This window comes from Martes martes (genome assembly GCF_963455335.1).
Source record: "Martes martes genome assembly, chromosome: 17".
NCBI lineage: Eukaryota > Metazoa > Chordata > Mammalia > Carnivora > Mustelidae > Martes > Martes martes.
This window is the reverse complement of record NC_137905.1, coordinates 49,134,997-49,152,995: the sequence shown is the minus strand read 5'-3', so window position 1 is coordinate 49,152,995 and position 17,999 is coordinate 49,134,997. Positions and strand designations below refer to the sequence as shown.

Here is a 17,999-nt window from a genome sequence, read left to right as displayed (position 1 = left end):
TAGTTCATGGGGCTTTCCTCCCTCCTAAAGCTTAATTTTCTCATTTGTAAATTAGAGGAGGTAATGGTAAGAAAACAGGGGAAGAGATGGAAAAATGTTTGAGAAAGTACAAGGTGCTGTTAATTTTTATGTTAATGAGCATACGGAAATCGATAAACTTGCTCCTTCCCAACTCTTCACCCCTCACAAACGTCTCTTTGCAATTTGTTCAATTTCTTTCCAAGGCCCCCGGGCCAAAATGGAGGAGTCTGGACTCCATCTCCCAGTGCTCCTGGCGGGGGCGCTCTTTGCGCCTGCGCCGCAAAGAGCCCTCTCTGCCTCTTGGGAATTAGAGTCGTTCTTGTCCTCAGCCCGCCCAGCTTGCTCCTTTTCCCCACCTCCAAGCGTGATCACGCTGCCTTCTGGGAGGTGTAGTCCGTGGCCTCTCGGACTCCAATTCCCAGCAGGCTTCGGGGCGGGAACCCGGAAGGGGAGGCTGGAGAGGAGCGAGTGGGGGAAACCCGCGTAGCCGAGAGAGCTGCGGCGCGGGGAGATGGTGAGAACCCCGAGTCGGGGCCGGGGGCTCTTGAAAGCTGGGGCGGGGGTTCGGGACCGGGTGGCGAGAAGGATGAGGCTGGGGCTAAAAAAGGAGCTGGACGACAAGAGATCGCTTTGGGGAGGGGTTTGGGAGGAATGGGAGCCGGAGGGAGTAGTAGAAGAATGGGGGCTGGGGAGGGGTCTTGGAGATGGAGAGGGAGTCGAGCTTTGGAATTGATTATAAGGGAACTCAGAGCTGGGGAAGGGAGTCCTGAGTTGGAGAATGGGCTGGGCGTCCCGGCAGAGGCCCTGAAGGGAGCAATTTCGGGGCGGGTAGCCTGGGGGATGCGGAAAGGAATGGGGGTCAGGGCTAGATGATTGAGGGGGTCTGTAGGCTCCGAAGGAGAGATCAGCTGTGGATGCAGTGGGTTAGGGCCTCCGGATCATATTGGGGGCAGGAGGGCAAGCTGAGGTGGTGGGAGAGAGAAGTCAATGGTAGAGTGATGTGTTGGTTAGGCTGCCGTACTGAGGGTGGGGTGGGGAGCGTGGCTTTAGGCGCCTGGGTGAGAGATAGTTTGTGCCTAGACCAGCCGGAGACTCCCGAGAGAACTGGACAGTCACAGAACTGTAGGATAAGATGGCCAGAAGGGGCCTTAGGGAGAACCTTTTGCACTCTCATTTCTCTAGTAGGATCTCGAAAAGTGTAGTGCGTTCTCTGTGTTTTGGCAGTCCAGCGTTCAGATCTCTTAATCTGTCTCTCCTTTGTGACCTGGGCAAGTCTCCCTTCTCTGAAACTTCGTGCCCTTATCTGTGTTGCGGGAACAGCTTGCCACTGAGAAGAGGGGAGGCTCCTGAACGTTGTTACCCTCCCTTGCAATAAGTCCGCGGTAGGTCTTGGAGCTGTTGGTGGGAAGTTCCCGATCCCAGGAATGTGACTGGGTCACAGGTGCTAATGGATTCACTTCTTATCAGTCCAACCCCAGAGGGGTTTTTCTCAAAAACCTGCTGCTGATCTAGGCACACCCCAGCTAAGAAGCAGGCAGGGGCTCCCCACAGTGGATTACAGCTAACGCTTACTCTTTGGGAAGTGCCTGGCCCTTTTCTTAACTCTTCCAGCATGTTAACTCATTTAATTCTGACAACACCCCTAAGGTGTAGGTAGGGTTCTCTCCATTCTACCCAAAGGAAGCAGAGCCCCAGATAATTTACGCAACTTTTCCAGGGTCATCCAGCATTAAGTGGTGGATTCAGGATTCCAGCCTAGGCATAGCAGCCCAGAATCTGCTTTCACCACTGTGATTTTTTGCCCGCCTCTCCTTGTACTGAGATACAGTGTTATGAGGAGGGCAGGGACTCCAGAACAGAAGCGGTCTTCAGTTCGAATTTTAGCCCTGCCATTGTCGTGTGACCTTGGGCAAGTCTTTGGGCCTCTCCTTTGCTATAAAATGGGCTCAGTAACCCTGGGAATGTTAGAGGGTTCAGGGAGGTAAGCACGTAAAGTTCTTGGAGTAAGTGCTTAATACACACGGATTGTCATTTTTTTGAACGGAGTGAGTGGGAAACAGACTTGAGAGAGACTTGAGAGAGAACGCAGAAGACAGGGACCACCAGTGAGGGAGACATCAGCCAGGCTCCCTCCTTTTCCTTCTCCCGCAGTCTGCCCCCATATCTGCTGCTTCTTGTTTCCTGCTTCCTTCTTGTTTCCCGTGGGGTTCCAAGTCCAAGGGTGACTCCCTAACGGGGTGCTCAGAAACTCAATCTGTCCCCATCCCCAGCTCCATCCTGATCCCCAGCCAGATATAAATAATTCACTTGTCAATGCCCAGCCTGGCCCAACTCCAGGTATTTCAGTGAATAGGAAATATTTCTGACAACTGTGTTTTTTCTCCCTCCAACCTCTTGGTTATTCCAGCCTTGCTGGGCACTTGGGCAACTTTGTAATTCATTTTGAAACACTTTAGTTCTTTTGTTGTGAGGCTTCCTGAGTTTATCACAGAAATTCTCTGGCGCTGATAGGAAAGCTTATGGTTAAAAGCACTGGCCTCAGATAGGCTCAGGTTCCGATCTCTACTTCTGCTGCTGTGTGTCCTTGGCCAAGCTGTGTTCCCTCTCTGGCCCAGGAGTTCTCTTGTGCAAAATGGGGCCGCTTTCCAACCATGGGGCAGTTGTAAAGAGTTGATGAGGTAGCGCTTGTAAAATGTGTAGTGCCTACAAAAATCTCAGTGTGTCTGAGGTCTTTTTTTTTTTTTTTTAATTTATTTATTTGTTAGAGAGAGAGAGAGAGCAAGCACAGGCAGACAGAGTGGTAGGCAGAGGCAGAGGGAGAAGCAGGCTCCCCGCCGAGCAAGGAGCCCGATGTGGGACTCGATCTCAGGACGCTGAGATCATGACCCGAGCCGAAGGCAGCCGCTTAACCAACTGAGCCACCCAGGCGTCCCTGTCTGAGGTCTTTTTATGATTTTTATTTTCTTAAGAAAAAACCCTGGAGCTTGTGCTTTGGGACCAGAACTCCCAGATTTGAATCCTGGCTCCATCGCATGCTAGCCGTGTGACTCTAGGCAAGTCATTTAACCCTCTGGACCTCAGTTTCCTTTTTTGGAAAATGGGGGTGCATTCCTCGAGTGGTCTGTGGTGTTGTTAGAGCACCTGCTGTGTGCAGACTGACACCCTGCCCTTGGGGAGCTTGTTGTCATTGCAAGGCAGGTGGCATCCGGACTCATTTTTCCATTTTTCGGGTTCGGGTTTTCTCTTCCTGATTCATTTGCAGCCCCTTATGCTAGCTTTGCCTGCTTCTCATTGCATCATTAACTTCAGGGGTCTTTAACACTTTGTCTTCAGCACTCGGTGAACCATCTGAAAACCTCTTGGTTTGGGGGAGAGTTGGCCAGCCTCTCACTCATCCCTGTGCCTGTATGTCACAGCTGGGTCCCCTGAGGTCATGTGACACTCCCCCCCCGCCCCCGTTCCTCTATTTGTCTGTCTTAGAAAATGTGTCCGCTTTCCAAGTCATTTTGCCTTTCCTTAAAATCTTTCATGTGTTTCCAGCCTGTGCTTGTCCGAAGCTTACTCATACAACATGATATTTTTACCATTTCTAATGGGGGTATTTCTAGCAGCTCTGCCACTGCCATCTGATTCCTAAAACCGCAAGTTTTCTGAAAGGCTTGGCCTGTCACCTGCCCCGTGAAGCCATCCTGACCCCTCGATTAAGATCAGAACCCCTACTTCCACGCCCAGTCTTCGTAACTTGCTATATTCGTTTCCCCCTAACACTTGCCACCTTGGAACTCACTCTATTTTTACTGTCCCTGTCTCCAATTAGGATGTCAGCCCCGCAAAGGCGAGGATTTCTGTCTCCTTCTCTTCTCCACCACCCCCCTGACACCCCCCCCAACCTCTGCCGTGCCCGGAACAAGGGCCTGGCGCACAGTAGCTGCTTTGTAAATATCTGTTTAATAGTTGAGACCCAGTACGCAACATTAACAAAGGAATGACCATGCTCTGACTTTCATGAGGGACCAGGGTCAGTTTCCTTCCAGAATATGAAGTGAAGAGGGACGAAGTCTTGGGTTTAGTCAATGATTTGTAGACTCCTAGGTACTGAGTCTCCTCTTCCCTTAATAAGCCCAGAGCCAGAATACTGAGCTTCTCCTTGGTACCTAGCTGACATTGAGCACTCTGCTGGGTTGATCTCTGACTCATCAGGCATCCCGTGGGTGGGTACTGTTATGATCCACATTTTACAGTGGAGGAAACTGAGGCACCAAGGGTTAAGCACCCTACCTACGGATGCATCCCCCCAAAAGTGGGAAAGCTGGGGTGTCTGCAGGCCCTGCCTGGATTCTGTCTGCATCCCGGATCTCTAGATCCTGAGGATTTGGATGATTCCTGCTGTTAGAGAGAGCTGTTGGAAAGGAAGATTTGAGAGGAAGAGAGAGGGTGGCCAAAAATCCAAGGGAGGGATGAATCAAGATCGTGGACCAAGTGGGAATAGGGGTGGGGCTCAAGAGGGTGGGGGTTAGAAGGAGCAGGGCCAGGAACAGAGCTCTGGTATCCTGCCACCGATTCCTGTGTGGCTGTGACCACGGACCAGTGCATTCCCTGAGCACCTGCTCCGTGCCCAGCCTGTGCTGGCATGACCCTGACTATGGGATGGAGGCTAGGGGAGCCAGGCATCTACTTTTTATTCCCTATCTTCTTTCTTTGCTTTATTCTGCTATGGTTGACATTGTTTCCAACTTCTTTTTTTTTTTTTTAAGATTTTATTTATTTATTTGAGAGGGAGAGCATGCGAGAACAGGGGGAGGGGCAGAGGGAGAGAGAGAATCCTAAGCAGGCTCGATCTCAGGACCCTGAGATCCTGAGCCAAAGTCAAGAGTCAGAAACTCAGCCAGCTGAGTCGCCCAGGCCCCCCTTGGTTCCACCTTCTTAGGGTGCATGCTTAACTTGTTCATTGTTAGCCTCTCTTTTTTCTTTATGCATTTGTGGAAACAGGTTCTCCCTAGACCTACTGCAAGCTGTGCTCCCAGGCTCTCCCTTTACCTGCATCTGGGGATTCTTTTTACGTTTTTAAGATTTTATTTACTTATTTGACAGACAGAGATCACAAGTAGGCAGAGAGAGAAGGGGAAGCAAGCTCCCCGCCGAGCAGAGAGCCCAATGCGGGACTCGATCCCAGGACCCTGAGATCATGACCTGAGCTGAAGGCAGAGGCTCCACCCACTGAGCCACCCAGGCACCCCTGGGGATTCCTTTTGCCTGTCTTCTGGGCTAGACTATTCTCTTTGATCTGATAGCTCCCTTTCTCTTCATTCACTGCTCCGTTTTGGTGAAGCGGATCCTCCAGTAGCTTCCCGAGAAGGATTCCGGGACATGTATTCTTGTTTTCACAAACTCGCGCCTCTCACGGAAAGGTTTTAAGCAGGGGAGATGCGGTCTGATTTATGTTTGGAGCCATCTCTCCGGCTACCATGGAAAGGATGCAGCCGGGAGAGCTGAACTAGGCCAGTGAGCCAAGTGCGGAGGCTGGAGCAGCTGTGCCTTTGAGGAGAGGTCCCAGCCTTCCAGAAACCCACAGCGTGGAGGGGAGGGTAGGCGCTCACCCAGGTCATTGTCATTCAGCAGTGAGGAGTCCTCAGGAGAAAGAGATCCCCAATAGCTTGGGAGGACCCTGGACCAGCTCCTGGAGGAGGCACCAACCTGCCTCGGTCCTGGGAGCAGGATTTCCATCCTTGAACTTGGCTGGAACCAGCTGACTTTTCCCAAGAGGTCCCCAGTAGCACATGTAAAGATGGACCCCCGTAGCACATGTAAAGTCGGGCAGTGTGGCGGTATTAGGAGTCCGTTCAAACAAACACGTGTTGTACACCTCCGATGGGCTAGGGCAGTCCTTCTCAGATGTGCGTGCATGCAAATCCCCCAGAGAGCTGTGGAAGTGTCTGTTCGGCACGAGAGACCACATTCCTAACACACTCCTGGGGCCTCCTGCCTGGTGCTGCTCTAAAAGCTGGGGATCCCGCAGGGAAATGAAATAGGAAAAAACAAACAAACAAACAAAAAACGGTCCCGGGAGAGGAAAGTGACAAGAAACTTTATCAACAAAGTTTCTAGTGTATTAGATAGGGTTATGTGCTAAGGAAAAAAAATAAATCGGGAAGAGAAAGGCGAGCATCTGTGGCTGTCAGTGAGGGGCGATGGCCTGCCCGTGTTTGAGGACCGAGTAAGATGATCCGTACAAAAGTGCCACTCAGGGACTACAGCTGCAAAGCCTGGTCTGAGGGCACTCACTTCGCCATTCCAGTGCCTCCACGTCCTTGAAATGAGCTTAAGAATAGTGAGATGATGTGACAGTTCAGTGAGTTAATATTCTCAAAACGCCTTGAGCAAAGCCTGGTTCCCAAGCATGATGCTTGGGTGAGCACAGTCTGTGATCAGTTTCTCTCTTAATATATTCATGCGGGTCATGATGGTTTATTTGGATGTCTGCCCTTTTCTCATGAGCTCCTCCTGGTGAGCTCAGTGTCATCTCTGTGTGCCTGGCGACCAGGTCTGGGCCAGCAGGCAAGAGGACTTTCTAATGTCAGATAAGGAGTATAAACCAGATTCTCGAATGGTTGGGGCAGCCCATCGAGTGTGGAGGCTGTGGTTCAGTTCCTTACTGTTCAACCCACCTCTTAGGGAGAGATACATTGCAGTTTCCCGTCACAGTTGTGGATTTGCCAAAGTGTTGGCCGTTCTGTGTTTTTTTTGCTTTATATATTTTGAGGTCATCTTGTTAGCACATGTTGAGAATTTTTGTATATAATCGGTCAGTTTGTTTCATTAGCATCTTTGTGCCTACTAATACCTTTTGCTTTTGTCAGCTGTTACTTTTTTTTTTTTTTAAGATTTTGTTTTGAGGGATGCCTGGGTGGCTCAGTCGCTAAGCGTCTGCCTTTGGCTCAGTTAGGATCCCAGGGTCCTGGGATCGAGTCCCATGTCAGGCTCCTTGCTCAGCGGGGAGCCTGCTTCTCCCTCTGCCTGCTGCTCCCCCTGCTTGCGTGTGCTTTCTCTCTCTCTGACAAATGAATAAATAAAAACTTAAAGAAAAAAATATGTTATTTTGAGTCATCTGCACGCTCAATGAGGGGCTCGAACCCACAACCCGAGGTCATGCTCTACCAACTGAAACAGCCAAGTGCTCCCCCATTGTTTGTTTTTTTAAATGATAATTGTCTCTCTTCTCTTCTGTCTCTTGGTACATATTTGTCTGGTCTTTTTCCATTTTAAAAAATTTTCAGTCCCTCTGGGTCATGGTGTTTTATAAAAAATGGATCTTCACAGAGCATTCCCTGAAAGGTGACCTAGTGGAGGGATTAGTGTATGAGAAGTTAGAAAATTCTGCCCTGGTGACCTAGGACCCAGACAGAAGCTGGGTGTGAAACAGTTTCCCCTGCCAGGCCTCGTAAAGTTTAGGGCTTGTTGCTGCAAGGGGAGGGAGCTTTGATGCCTCCATTCAGCCCCATGCTGGGCGGGGCTGCTGGGGACACCATGATGACCCTGATTGTTCTGGCTCTTCTAGGTCCACTGTCCCGTTGAGGAGACAGATCGGAGTGGGCAGGGCTGGGACTCGGAAACCCAGAGGTCCTCCTCTGGGCAGGTGGCAGGTTTCCAGAAAGGGAACTCAGGCAAGCCCTCTCTAATGTTAAAGTTATGTTCGAGCAAAGACACAAATGAAATAAGGAACTGAGCCATGTGGAGATCTGAGGGGAAAGCTTTCCAGTTAGTGGGAACAGCAAATGCAAAGACCACAAAAGGAAAGAGCTTGGTTGGTGACTCTAGAGGAATGAAAAGCCGGGAGGCCAATGGAGGAGCCCAGAGATGGAGTCTGACCCAGGCTGTGGGGGGATCAGCTTCTTGGAGGAGGGAACAGCTGAGGTAGGGCGCCAGACAATGTTTAGCAAAGCAACAACAGAGCACAGCAGTCCCAAATCAGATTCCTTGGATTCACATCTCTGCTCCAGCTCACACCCATTCTCTGTGGGCAGCTTCAGTTCCTTTGTCCCTACAGTGGAGAGGATAATAGCTTCTGCTGAGGATTGGACAGGGCCTAAGAACTCTAACTACTCTCTGTGCCAGATCTGGTGCCCATCTGGGCCCACTGAGGGTGTGGAGGAGTGGTGAGGGTGGAGACTGGACCTGCTGGGTACCTGGGCTTTTTCCCAAAGGCACTGGGGAGTCATGGTAGGTTTTGAACAGGGTAGGGAGAGGGTCAGGTTTGTGCTTTAAGCAGACCTTTCTGGCTGTGACCTGCAGGATGGTTAGAAGCAGGCAGGGCTGGGGCGGGGTGGTGGGGAGACAGGTGACGCCTGCCGTGGAGCCCCCTTTGGGTGTCTCTAGAATCTGCCTGGCATTGAAAGGATCTAGACAGTGCTGTTCAGTAGAAATACAAAGCAAGCCGTATGTGTAATTTAAAATCTTAAAGTAGCCACATTTTAAAAAGTCAAGAGATGAAGTTAATTTTAAGTATTTTATTTAACTAAATGATATCCCCAGTATTATCATTTTAACAGGTAATTAATATTTAAAAAGCATTATCGGGGTATTTGATATTCTTTTCTTGTACTAAGTCTGAGTCGGATTTGGGGCTTGTGGTTGGAAAAGGCTAAACGGAAAGGTGCGTTTGGCCACACAGCCTGAGCCTTGAATGCCAAGGCCAGACGCTGAACTCAGTGCCGGGGGAGTCGACGCGGGTTCTGCCATTTGTTTTTCAAGGATGAAGTGATCCCCCTGTCCATTTTCCCCCTCAGGGAATCTTGGTCTTCAGGGTTCCCAACCAAACCTGGGCGCTTATCTTTCGGCTTGTTTCCTTCCGCCCTCAAGAGTCTCAATCCCGGAGCTGCCTGGCCCTTTAAATCTCAACTGTCAATCAGGGCTCCTGTTTAGAGGGAACGTCGTGTAATAAACCTCTCCTTGATACCTCGGCCTCGTCCAGGCCTTGTTCCTCCGTTTTAGCTAGGAGTTGGGAATTGTTTTACGCTCTCTTACACGCCACTGTTTCCACACCCCCTTCACCTCTCGCCTACTCCTCCCTCTTTCGAAGTTAGGCCCCTTCGCCAAGGCATTCCTTATATGGGCACGGCCCCGAACGGTAGCCGCTCATTGGCTGGGGGCGTCACGCGCGGGTCTGTCAACAAAGGGGCGGAGGAAAACTCGTCCAGCGCCTGCCCGCGCGAAGTCTGGAGGGAAGAAGTGAGGGGGCGGACCCTCTTCTCTCGAGCGCATGCGTGTGTGTGCGGCCACCCTCTCCCGCCGCTGGGGGGGCGGGGCTCACCGGTGAGGGTAGTTTGGGGGCGTGTCTAGGTTTTGGGGTCGTCTGAGTAGGTTGGCGGGTTGGGGGGCAGTTAGAAAATCGGGGGTCTCCCTTTGCAGTTAAGCGGTATTTGGGGGCTTGAAGTATTTGCGTGGGTGTCGGGGATACTTGGGGTTCCCTTGAGCTTAAGGGGAGCCTTGGGGCTTGGGTTTGGGTTCTTTTGTAATCTGGAAGTTTCTGTTGTATTGTAGGGGTCTCCTTTGCGGTTGGGGATGTTTTGTGGTTATGTGATTTGGGGAGCTCATGGGCAGACATAAAAGCTGAGTAAAGAATCCAGGAGGTCAAGTCTGGAGCCAGAGTGCCTGGGCATTCGCCTTTATCTGGTCTTTCCTACCTGTCTGACCCGCGATTTGGGGTTAAACCTTTCTGTGTCTCAAATCTGGACACTGGGACTAAGATACTACCTGCTTCAAGGAGACAGGAGGATTAGCAGAGATCTTTAGAACAGTACCTAATAAGCTGCAGTGAGCGATGCAGTTATTATGCACATTGCCATTGGTGAGGATTCTTCAGGAGTGTTTGGTGGGGGGGCGTTTTGGGCTTCGATAAATATATGGTTTGGGATTAGTCTTATATGCTAAGGAGCTTTCACGTTTTATGAGTTATGTGGGTTTTTTTGTTTTGTGTTTTGTGTTTGTTTTGTTTTTTTGGAGGGGGTCTTAGGCAATACGTGTGGAGATTTAGAAAGTGTTTGGAGAGGAGTGTAGGATTTCAGGAAACTGGTCTTTTGGGGCATGTGTGAGGTTGGGAGAGTGCAGTGTATGTTGGAGTTCTTGGTAGACTTGGGATTTGGGAGGCGTTCCTTGAGATTGGGGCCTTCTGTTGGAGGGGATATTTATAGGTTTGGAAGTTTAAATTAGGATTTGAAAGGGTCTAGGTATTTCAAGGAGGGCATTTATCTTCTGGAGATAATGGTAGGAACTAATTGGAGGGTTTCAGGGGGTAGCCAAGTTGTAGAGAGATAGTAACTACAGAAAACGGCTTTTGCTGTGTTTGTGTCTATTCCTGGGCGTTTAGATGTGTTGGTGGATGGTAAACTTAGCCATCAATAGGTGGGGTCAGTCTATACTGAAGGGGTAAACAGACTTTTACTATAAAGGGCCAGACAATGAGTGTTTTAGGCTTTGCAAGGCCATACATCCTCTGTTGCAACTGTTCTGCCATTGTAGCGTGAAAGCAGCTGTAAGTAGATGAGCACATGTGTCAGTAAAACTTTATTGGCAAAGATAAGCAGTGGGCCATAGTTTGCTGACCCCTGGTCTATGGCCATGTGGAAGATTTGAGGTTTGGAGGGTATTTTTGTTTGAAGATACCTGGAGGGAGATGGGCCCAGGAAATGATCCAGATGGAGGAGTATGCTACCTGTTAGTCCTGCAGTGGAAAGTGGTCATGTCATACTCATTAGCAGAATTGCCTCCAGATTAGGTCACGCACAGTCGTTGCAAAATAAAATGATCATTGTTAAGAGAGCCCTGAACTGAAGAGTCCTGAAACTAGGTTTCAGGGCCTGGTTTTATGATAAGTAACCCTTCCCCACTCGATCTACCTGCGGGCAACTTGAAGAGGAAACTAGACGAGAACAGGCCTTCTTATCCCACAGGTCTGTGCCCGTGCTACGGGAATTCATTACCCACACAGTCTTGTGCAAGTGGGTGCAATTCTCAGGGAGCCCCGGGACTCAAAGTGAAGAGCCAATTTCTTTGTTCTTTTTTCAAGGTTTTATTTATTTATTTATTTTAGAGAGCACCAGACAGAGCGCATGAGCGGGGGAGAAGAGCAGAGGGAAAGGGACAAACAGACTCCGTACTGAGTGCAGAGCCTGATGCAGGGCTCGATCCCACGACCCTGAGATCACAACCTGAGCTGAAACCAAGAGTCGGATGCTCAACCATCTGAGCCACCCAGGCGCCCCAAAGAGCCGGTTTCTTAAGGGCCTGGCTGGCTCTGACCTCAGATTTTCTTCCCCTGCCCAGCCTACCTCATTCCTTCCTCCGTGGGCTCAAGTAGCCATAGCTGTGGGCAGGGCTGGGAATTCTTGACTTTTCAGGAACAGACTACTCGGTGAGCAAATGGAAGGAGGACATTCTGTCATTTGGTTATTTCACTTAAGTTCAGGGTTATGGCCGCAGAAGGCCCCTGGATCGTAAGTGAAGGCATTTGGACCTGGAGTATGACCTGCAGGGTTGGAACAAGCTGCCAGCTTCAGTTACATTCTGGGTGTTTTATTTATTTATTTAAAGATTTTATTTATTTAGAAAGAGAGAGAGAGCACAGGCTTAAGCCAGCAGGGGAGAAACAGAGGGGGAGGTAGAGAACCTCAAGCAGACTCCGTGCTGGGTGAGGGGCCTGCCATGGGGCTGGATCTCTTGACCCTGAGATCATGACCTGAGCCGAAACCAAGAGTCAGACCCTCAACCCACTGCGCCACCCAGGCACCCCTGTTCTGACTGTTTAAAGACCAGCCCTTGTTCCCTCTGCCCTCCACTTGCTTACCTGTGTGGTGGGTCAGCAAGAGAGTTCTTAGTGGGCTCATTTGGTCTGTTCCCTCAGAAGCTGAGGTTGGGGCGGTAGGAGGAGGGCAGGCTCTTCCCCCCAGCTCCCCAACCTCCTCTTCCCTGTCTCCAGGTGGCCCACGGAGCCTCCCCTGACCATCCAGGGCCTGAAATGCGGTGAACGCCTGCCTGTCTGCTACCGCTCCCCAGGATGGACCGCGGCGGCCTCCTGCCCTTCCAGCTGTGGTGCCCCCGACCCTTTGGCACCTACTCACAGAACCAGCCACGCCCGCCTACCGCAGCCCTCAAGCCATCAGCCTGCCCAGAGCCTGGCAGCGGGGCTGAGCCAGACCACGGGCCTGCCCACTCCGAGAACACCCCGCCCGCCTTGGCCACAGAGGCCCCTGCCTCCCAGCCGGCCCCTCTCCTCTCAGCAGCAGCTGCTGGCGATGAGGGGCGAGTCCTGCTGGACACGTGGTATGTCATCAAGCCCGGGAATACAAAGGAGAAGGTGGCCTTCTTTGTGGCCCACCAGTGTGGTGGGGGCAGCCGGGCCAGCTCCATGAAGGTCAAGGGGCACTGGGGCAGTGACAGCTCCAAGGCCAAGCGGAGGAGGCGCTGTCTTGAGCCTACAAAGGCTCCCCCGGACCCAGGGGGCCCAGAGGCGCCCCCTGCCGCTGAGGGGGCCCCGGCCTCGGCTGGCGAAGACGTAGACCTGCTCTCTGTGGCAGAGATGGTGGCGCTGGTGGAACAGCGGGCCGCCCTGGCCTTGCAGAACTACCCGCGTCCCGGCACCCCGGCGCCTGTGGTCTTTGTGTCAGCTGAGCAGGGCGGGCCTGCCAAGGGGCTGGGGTCCGAACGGCGCTCCGGTGGCGGGGACTGCAGCCGGGTAGCCGAGGCGGTGGCCCACTTCGAGGCCCAGCGGGACAGCCCTCCAGCCAAAGGCCTCCGCAAAGAGGAGAGGCCCGGGCCGGGCCCCGGGGAGGTACGCATCGCCTTCCGTATCTCCAACGGCCGAGAGCCCCGCACCCCCGACGGCAGCTTGTCCAATGGGAGTGGGGGCCGGCCGGGTTGTGCCTACCCGGGCAGCCCAGGCCCCGGGGCCCGGGCCAAGGACAAGATCACCTGCGACCTGTACCAGCTCATCAGCCCTTCCCGGGATGCCCTCCCCAGCAACGTGGAGTTCCTCCTGGCTCGGGCGGATGAGGCCAGCGAGGGGGAGACGCCTGTCCCTGCCAGGCCTGAGGACACTCCCCCGGCCCCCCCTCCGCCCCCTGCCCGGGACTGCGGAGCCTCAGGCTTCCACGTGGATGTGGTGGTGACGGGGGTGGTGGATGAGTGCATCTTCTTTGGCAAGGACGGCACCAAGAATGTGAAAGAGGAGACGGTGTGCCTGACCGTCAGCCCCGAGGAACCGCCCCCACCCGGCCAGCTCTTCTTCCTCCAGTCCCGCAGTCCAGACGGACCCCCTGAGCCCCCCCCGGCCGACTCCCCAGCCACCGCGCCGGGCCCGGACGATGCCGAGGGGACCGCGGACACGTCCCTGTGCCGCCTGTACCGGCATGTGTCCCACGACTTCCTGGAGATCCGCTTCAAGATCCAGCGGCTGCTGGAGCCGCGACAGTACATGCTGCTGCTGCCCGAGCATGTCCTGGTGAAGATCTTCAGCTTCCTGCCCACGCGGGCCCTGGCGGCCCTCAAGTGCACCTGCCACCACTTCAAGGGCATCATCGAGGCGTTTGGCGTGCGGGCCACAGACTCGCGCTGGAGCCGCGACCCACTCTATCGTGATGACCCTTGCAAGCAGTGCCGCAAGAGATACGAGAAAGGGGACGTGTCGCTCTGCCGCTGGCACCCCAAGCCCTACCACCACGACCTGCCTTACGGACGTTCCTACTGGATGTGCTGCCGCCGAGCTGACCGCGAGACGCCCGGCTGCCGCCTGGGTCTGCACGATAACAACTGGGTGCTGCCTTGCAACGGGCCGGGCAGCGGCGGCGGGGGCCGGCCTGGCCGCGAGGAAGGGAGGTGAAGCCGGGGGAGGGGGCGGGGAGAGCCCACCATGCCCACCCCCCCCCCTTCCCCCCGGGAGCCAAGGGCCAGGTCCGGGTCACCAGCCCGTTCCCCCAGTCCAGGCAGCATTGATCCCCCTCCGGAACTGAGATGGGGTTCAGGGGGATGATCGAGAAAGCACTCTGATCCACTGACCCCTGTTGGTTTTCTACTTTTCAGACCCAGGGCCGCAGACCCTCGAGTAGGGTGGTTTTTTTTATCAGCATCTCAACAACTTCTCCATTCAGCCCCCAACCCTCTCCCTGCCCTCTACATCCCAGGGACCCACCAGCAGGGAGCAGAAGGCAGCTAATTTTGGTACTCCGCAAGGGTTCCCCCATTCTGGCCCCTTCCGCCCCCTCCTCCCTCCCGACCCCCTGCCCACCCCAGGTCTTTGTCTCTGGAGCCCTGTTCTGAGAGGCTGCAGGGCGCAAGGTTGTCATCGCCTCTGACCTGCCACACCAGGGCTCATCTCCTCTTTAGGAACTGGAGGCCAGTGAGATCGCAGATCCGAGGTGACACTTTTCGTGGCAGCCTGCCATTTCTAGATGTTTTGCCCCACTAAGACAATAAAAATCACTGTTTCCTCCTTAACCTAAAGCTACCGGTTTCTTCACTTCCCCCCAAGGGGAGGAGAACGATGACAAGGAAAAGAAGAAGTAGAAAGATCCCCCTCCTCCCATTACTGAAGCTGTTGCCATCACTTCTCTCCCTCTCCCCCCTCCAAAAAGCTGTGAAGCCCTTTGCCTCGCTCTTGACAGCGTGGGGGGCCGGTGGGCAGGGACTGTGGCTTTGAATTTCTGGATTGTTTTTCCTTCCACTCCGGGTACTCGTTCAGGCATTGGGGTCTCTGCAGCCCCGGCCATATGTGTTTCTTTAGAATCCTTTGGTCGACGGAGACCTTGATTTTTTCAGGCAGTTTGGGCTGGGGTATTTTCGTTGGTTCTGTTTGGGGTTTTTTGTTTTTTTTCATCCTTGTGGTTCTGGAAGCTTCTGGTGTGTGGCATCTGACCAGTTTTGAATTGGTCCTTTCTATAAAATCAATATTTATAAGGCTGGGCCCAGACTGGTTTGTGTGTTGTTCAGGGAGGGGGTTGGGCCGAGAAGGGAGCCACGGAGCACTGCATGGTGAGCCGGAAAAGATTGGGAGAAGGATCCTTCGCCAAGTCCCTTAGCTTGAGATTATTTTTGACTCTTCATCTGTGTCGTTTTGGATTCAAAAATCTCAAAATAGTAGTAGCTTAAACAAGATAGTTTTCATTTCTTTAGAAATCCCGAGTGGGCAGATAATGGTGGCCTTGAAGTCCTCAGGAACCCAGGCTGCTTCTGGCTCACTGTCCTTTGGCCGTGGACCTGCTAGAATTCTGACCATCATCATTTTGCAGGAAGAGAAGGCTCCTGCCTCCCATAAGTATTATACTCTACTTACATGTACATCTCACTGGTCCAAGCTTCAGCCATATCAAATGGCTGCAAGGGAGACTGGGACATGTGGTTTTTCAGCTGAGTACATTATGCCCAACAAAAAAAAAACTTACTAAAGATCCCTATAATTAAAGCCTCAAAACAGGCAATTACTAAATTAAAAAGGAGAATTAAGTCATTTAAAAAAATTCAAGTATAAAGGAATAGGGAAGAATGAATAGTGAGAGGTCATTAACAGTCTCTGACTTTGTTTTAAAGACTTATTTATTTGAGAGAGAGGGAGCTCGAGTGTGCACATACTGGGGAGGGGCAGAGGGAGAGAGAATCCCAAGCAGGCGCCACACACAGTGTGGAGCTGGAGACCGGGCTCGGTCCCATGACCCGAGCCAAAGTCAAGAGTGGGACACTTAACCCACCGAGCCACCCGAGTGCCCCAACAGCCTCTGACGTTCTTATCAGGGAATAAAAAATGACCAGAGAGACTAGGAACTATCATGGTAGTTACTGAAATACTTGGAGTTTAGAATGGGAGACCTGGGTTTGGGTCTCAGCCTGGCTTTGTGGGATTTCAGTTTTCTCTGGAGGGATGGGCCAGATTACTTGGACTCTCCTGCTGAAAAGAGGTAGTTAAAAAAAAAAAAAAAAAAGACGAAGAAGAAAAGCATCAACTAGCCAATATTCTACAGTTAAAGGATGTACCACGCCGAAAATTTCAGGGGAAGAGACATGAAACCCTGAAGCCACTTTTGCTCTGAGGGCATTTGCTTGTGCCGACAAACCTGGGTTTCTGTGCTGAGGTCTTATTGGGATAAGGAGGCAGGAGGCGGGGCCAAGGTGGGGAATTTAATAGGAGATGGGACCCCACCAAGCTACAAGCTCAGGTAAGGAGGACGGCCCGGAAGACTGCAGAGAAGGGGGGCACAAGACCAAAGGAGAGAAGAAAGTGGTCCCTGAGACTGTGCAGATACAGGCTGGCCCTCGGCTTGTTGTGTGGCATCATCCTTGTGTTCGGGGTACTTCTGAGCCAAGCTGCCTGACAGAAACAAACATAAACCCTCCGGGGTAAGGAATGGTCATCTAGAATCCCCACAAATGATTTTTCAGGCCATGAGCAGCCCACAGTCAAGTCACCCAACACGCATGGAAATAAAGCACCATGAGCAAGAACCAGCGGAGACAACAAAGCAAAAGCAGATTCACAAGGTCTTTGATCAGTGAACCCGCCAGTCACGGATTAGAATATGGGTTTTCCCCCACTTTCCAAAAAATTGTAACGCTTGGCTTTCATAAAAGACCTACTGTAGTACAGTAACGGCTTTTTTCAGAGAAGTGAAAATCTTCTTTGGATCTCTTTCTGTTAGCGTGAGCAGGTACTAAGGTAGGGTGTGTGGGGGTTTTTTTGTTTGTTTTTGTTTTTAGATTTTATTTGTCAGAGCAGAAGCAGAGGGAGAAGCAGGCTCCCTGCTGAGCAAGGAGCATGATGTAGGACTCGATCCCAGGACCCCGGGATCATGACCTGAGCTGAAGGCAGACACTTAACCGACCGAGCCACCCAGGCATCCCCTAAGGTCTTTTGTGGAAGTCAGCGGCGTGACAAACTTGGAAAGCGGGGATACTCTGCGCTTAACAGCTTACAAAAGTTTCCACAGGATCGCTCTGCTTTCCGCAAGCAGGGCAAAAGTGTAAAAGAGCTTGGAAATCTCTGCAGGCCACCCAGAACTAAATAATGGCCTAGCAGATGGGAAAGGGAAAAAGCCCCAGACACAAGAACCCAAAGTAAAAACTCCGAGAGGCTGAGCTCAACAAGCAAATCAGACACAAGTGAAAAAAATGATTGATCAAACTAGAGCTAGGTCCAAAAAGGAGCACAGAGGCAGAAACAAACAAAAGAAAATACAAAAGATGTTATGGAAGATAGAGTGAGAATGTCTATTACACACATTCAGTTGACCTTCTAGAATCCGATGAGACAATGATGCAAAGATGATATTTTAAGACAAGATGGTTGCGAATTCCAGACTGATGAATGACACCGATAAGCCCAATGCATCGTAAGCAGAATGCATTTTGAAGAAAAGTGCACCTAGACACGTAATCTGCAGCCACTGATTTCTCTGAAGGTGTTTCAAGTAAAAATGGGAATCCTGGCAGTCCCTCCAAAAACAAGGATTTGTGGGACGTTGGTACCCAGAGTGCTCAGGCATTGTGCTCCTCAGATAAACCTAGGGACCCTGTCAGAGTGTGAAGTCCGGGGGACAGACAGGAACTGGAGAAAACATCATGCCAAGCCGAAGCAGCCTGTGAAATGGGCTACCGATCCCTGCCCCAGATTCCAGGGGGAAAGTGCACATTAGGCCCCCTTGCCCAGTGTGCGGTCTGCAACCGCACATCGAGAGCCAGGGCATTAACAGCATGTGGCTCCCTGTCTCTGATAGAGGTGATGGTCTCACCTACTTTTGGGGTGGCTGTGAATGAAGGGGAGACGGGGTGCTCTCACGTGCCTGGCACTGCACCTGCCACATGAAGAATGAACAAAGGAGCCGTCCCTGTGGTCGGGGAGCCTTGCCGCCCTGGCTGTTGATGTCCATCAATTTCCCGTTCTAAACTTGGGACTCGTGTCACCTCCACCTCTAAGAGGTCGTTAGTCTCTCCGCCTCCCTCAC

The 17,999-nt window shown here is 52.1% G+C and overlaps 1 protein-coding gene across 1 annotated transcript; it reads left to right on the top strand.

The window, feature by feature from the left end:
* Positions 1-463: 463 nt before the first annotated feature.
* FBXO46 (F-box protein 46) lies at positions 464-17,961 on the top strand. Its single transcript, XM_080827997.1, has 2 exons — positions 464-535; positions 11,993-17,961. The coding sequence occupies exon 2, from the start codon at positions 12,071-12,073 to the stop codon at positions 13,889-13,891; it is 1,821 nt and encodes a 606-aa protein (XP_080684123.1). The 5' UTR covers positions 464-535; positions 11,993-12,070; the 3' UTR covers positions 13,892-17,961.
* The last annotated feature ends 38 nt before the right edge of the window (positions 17,962-17,999 follow it).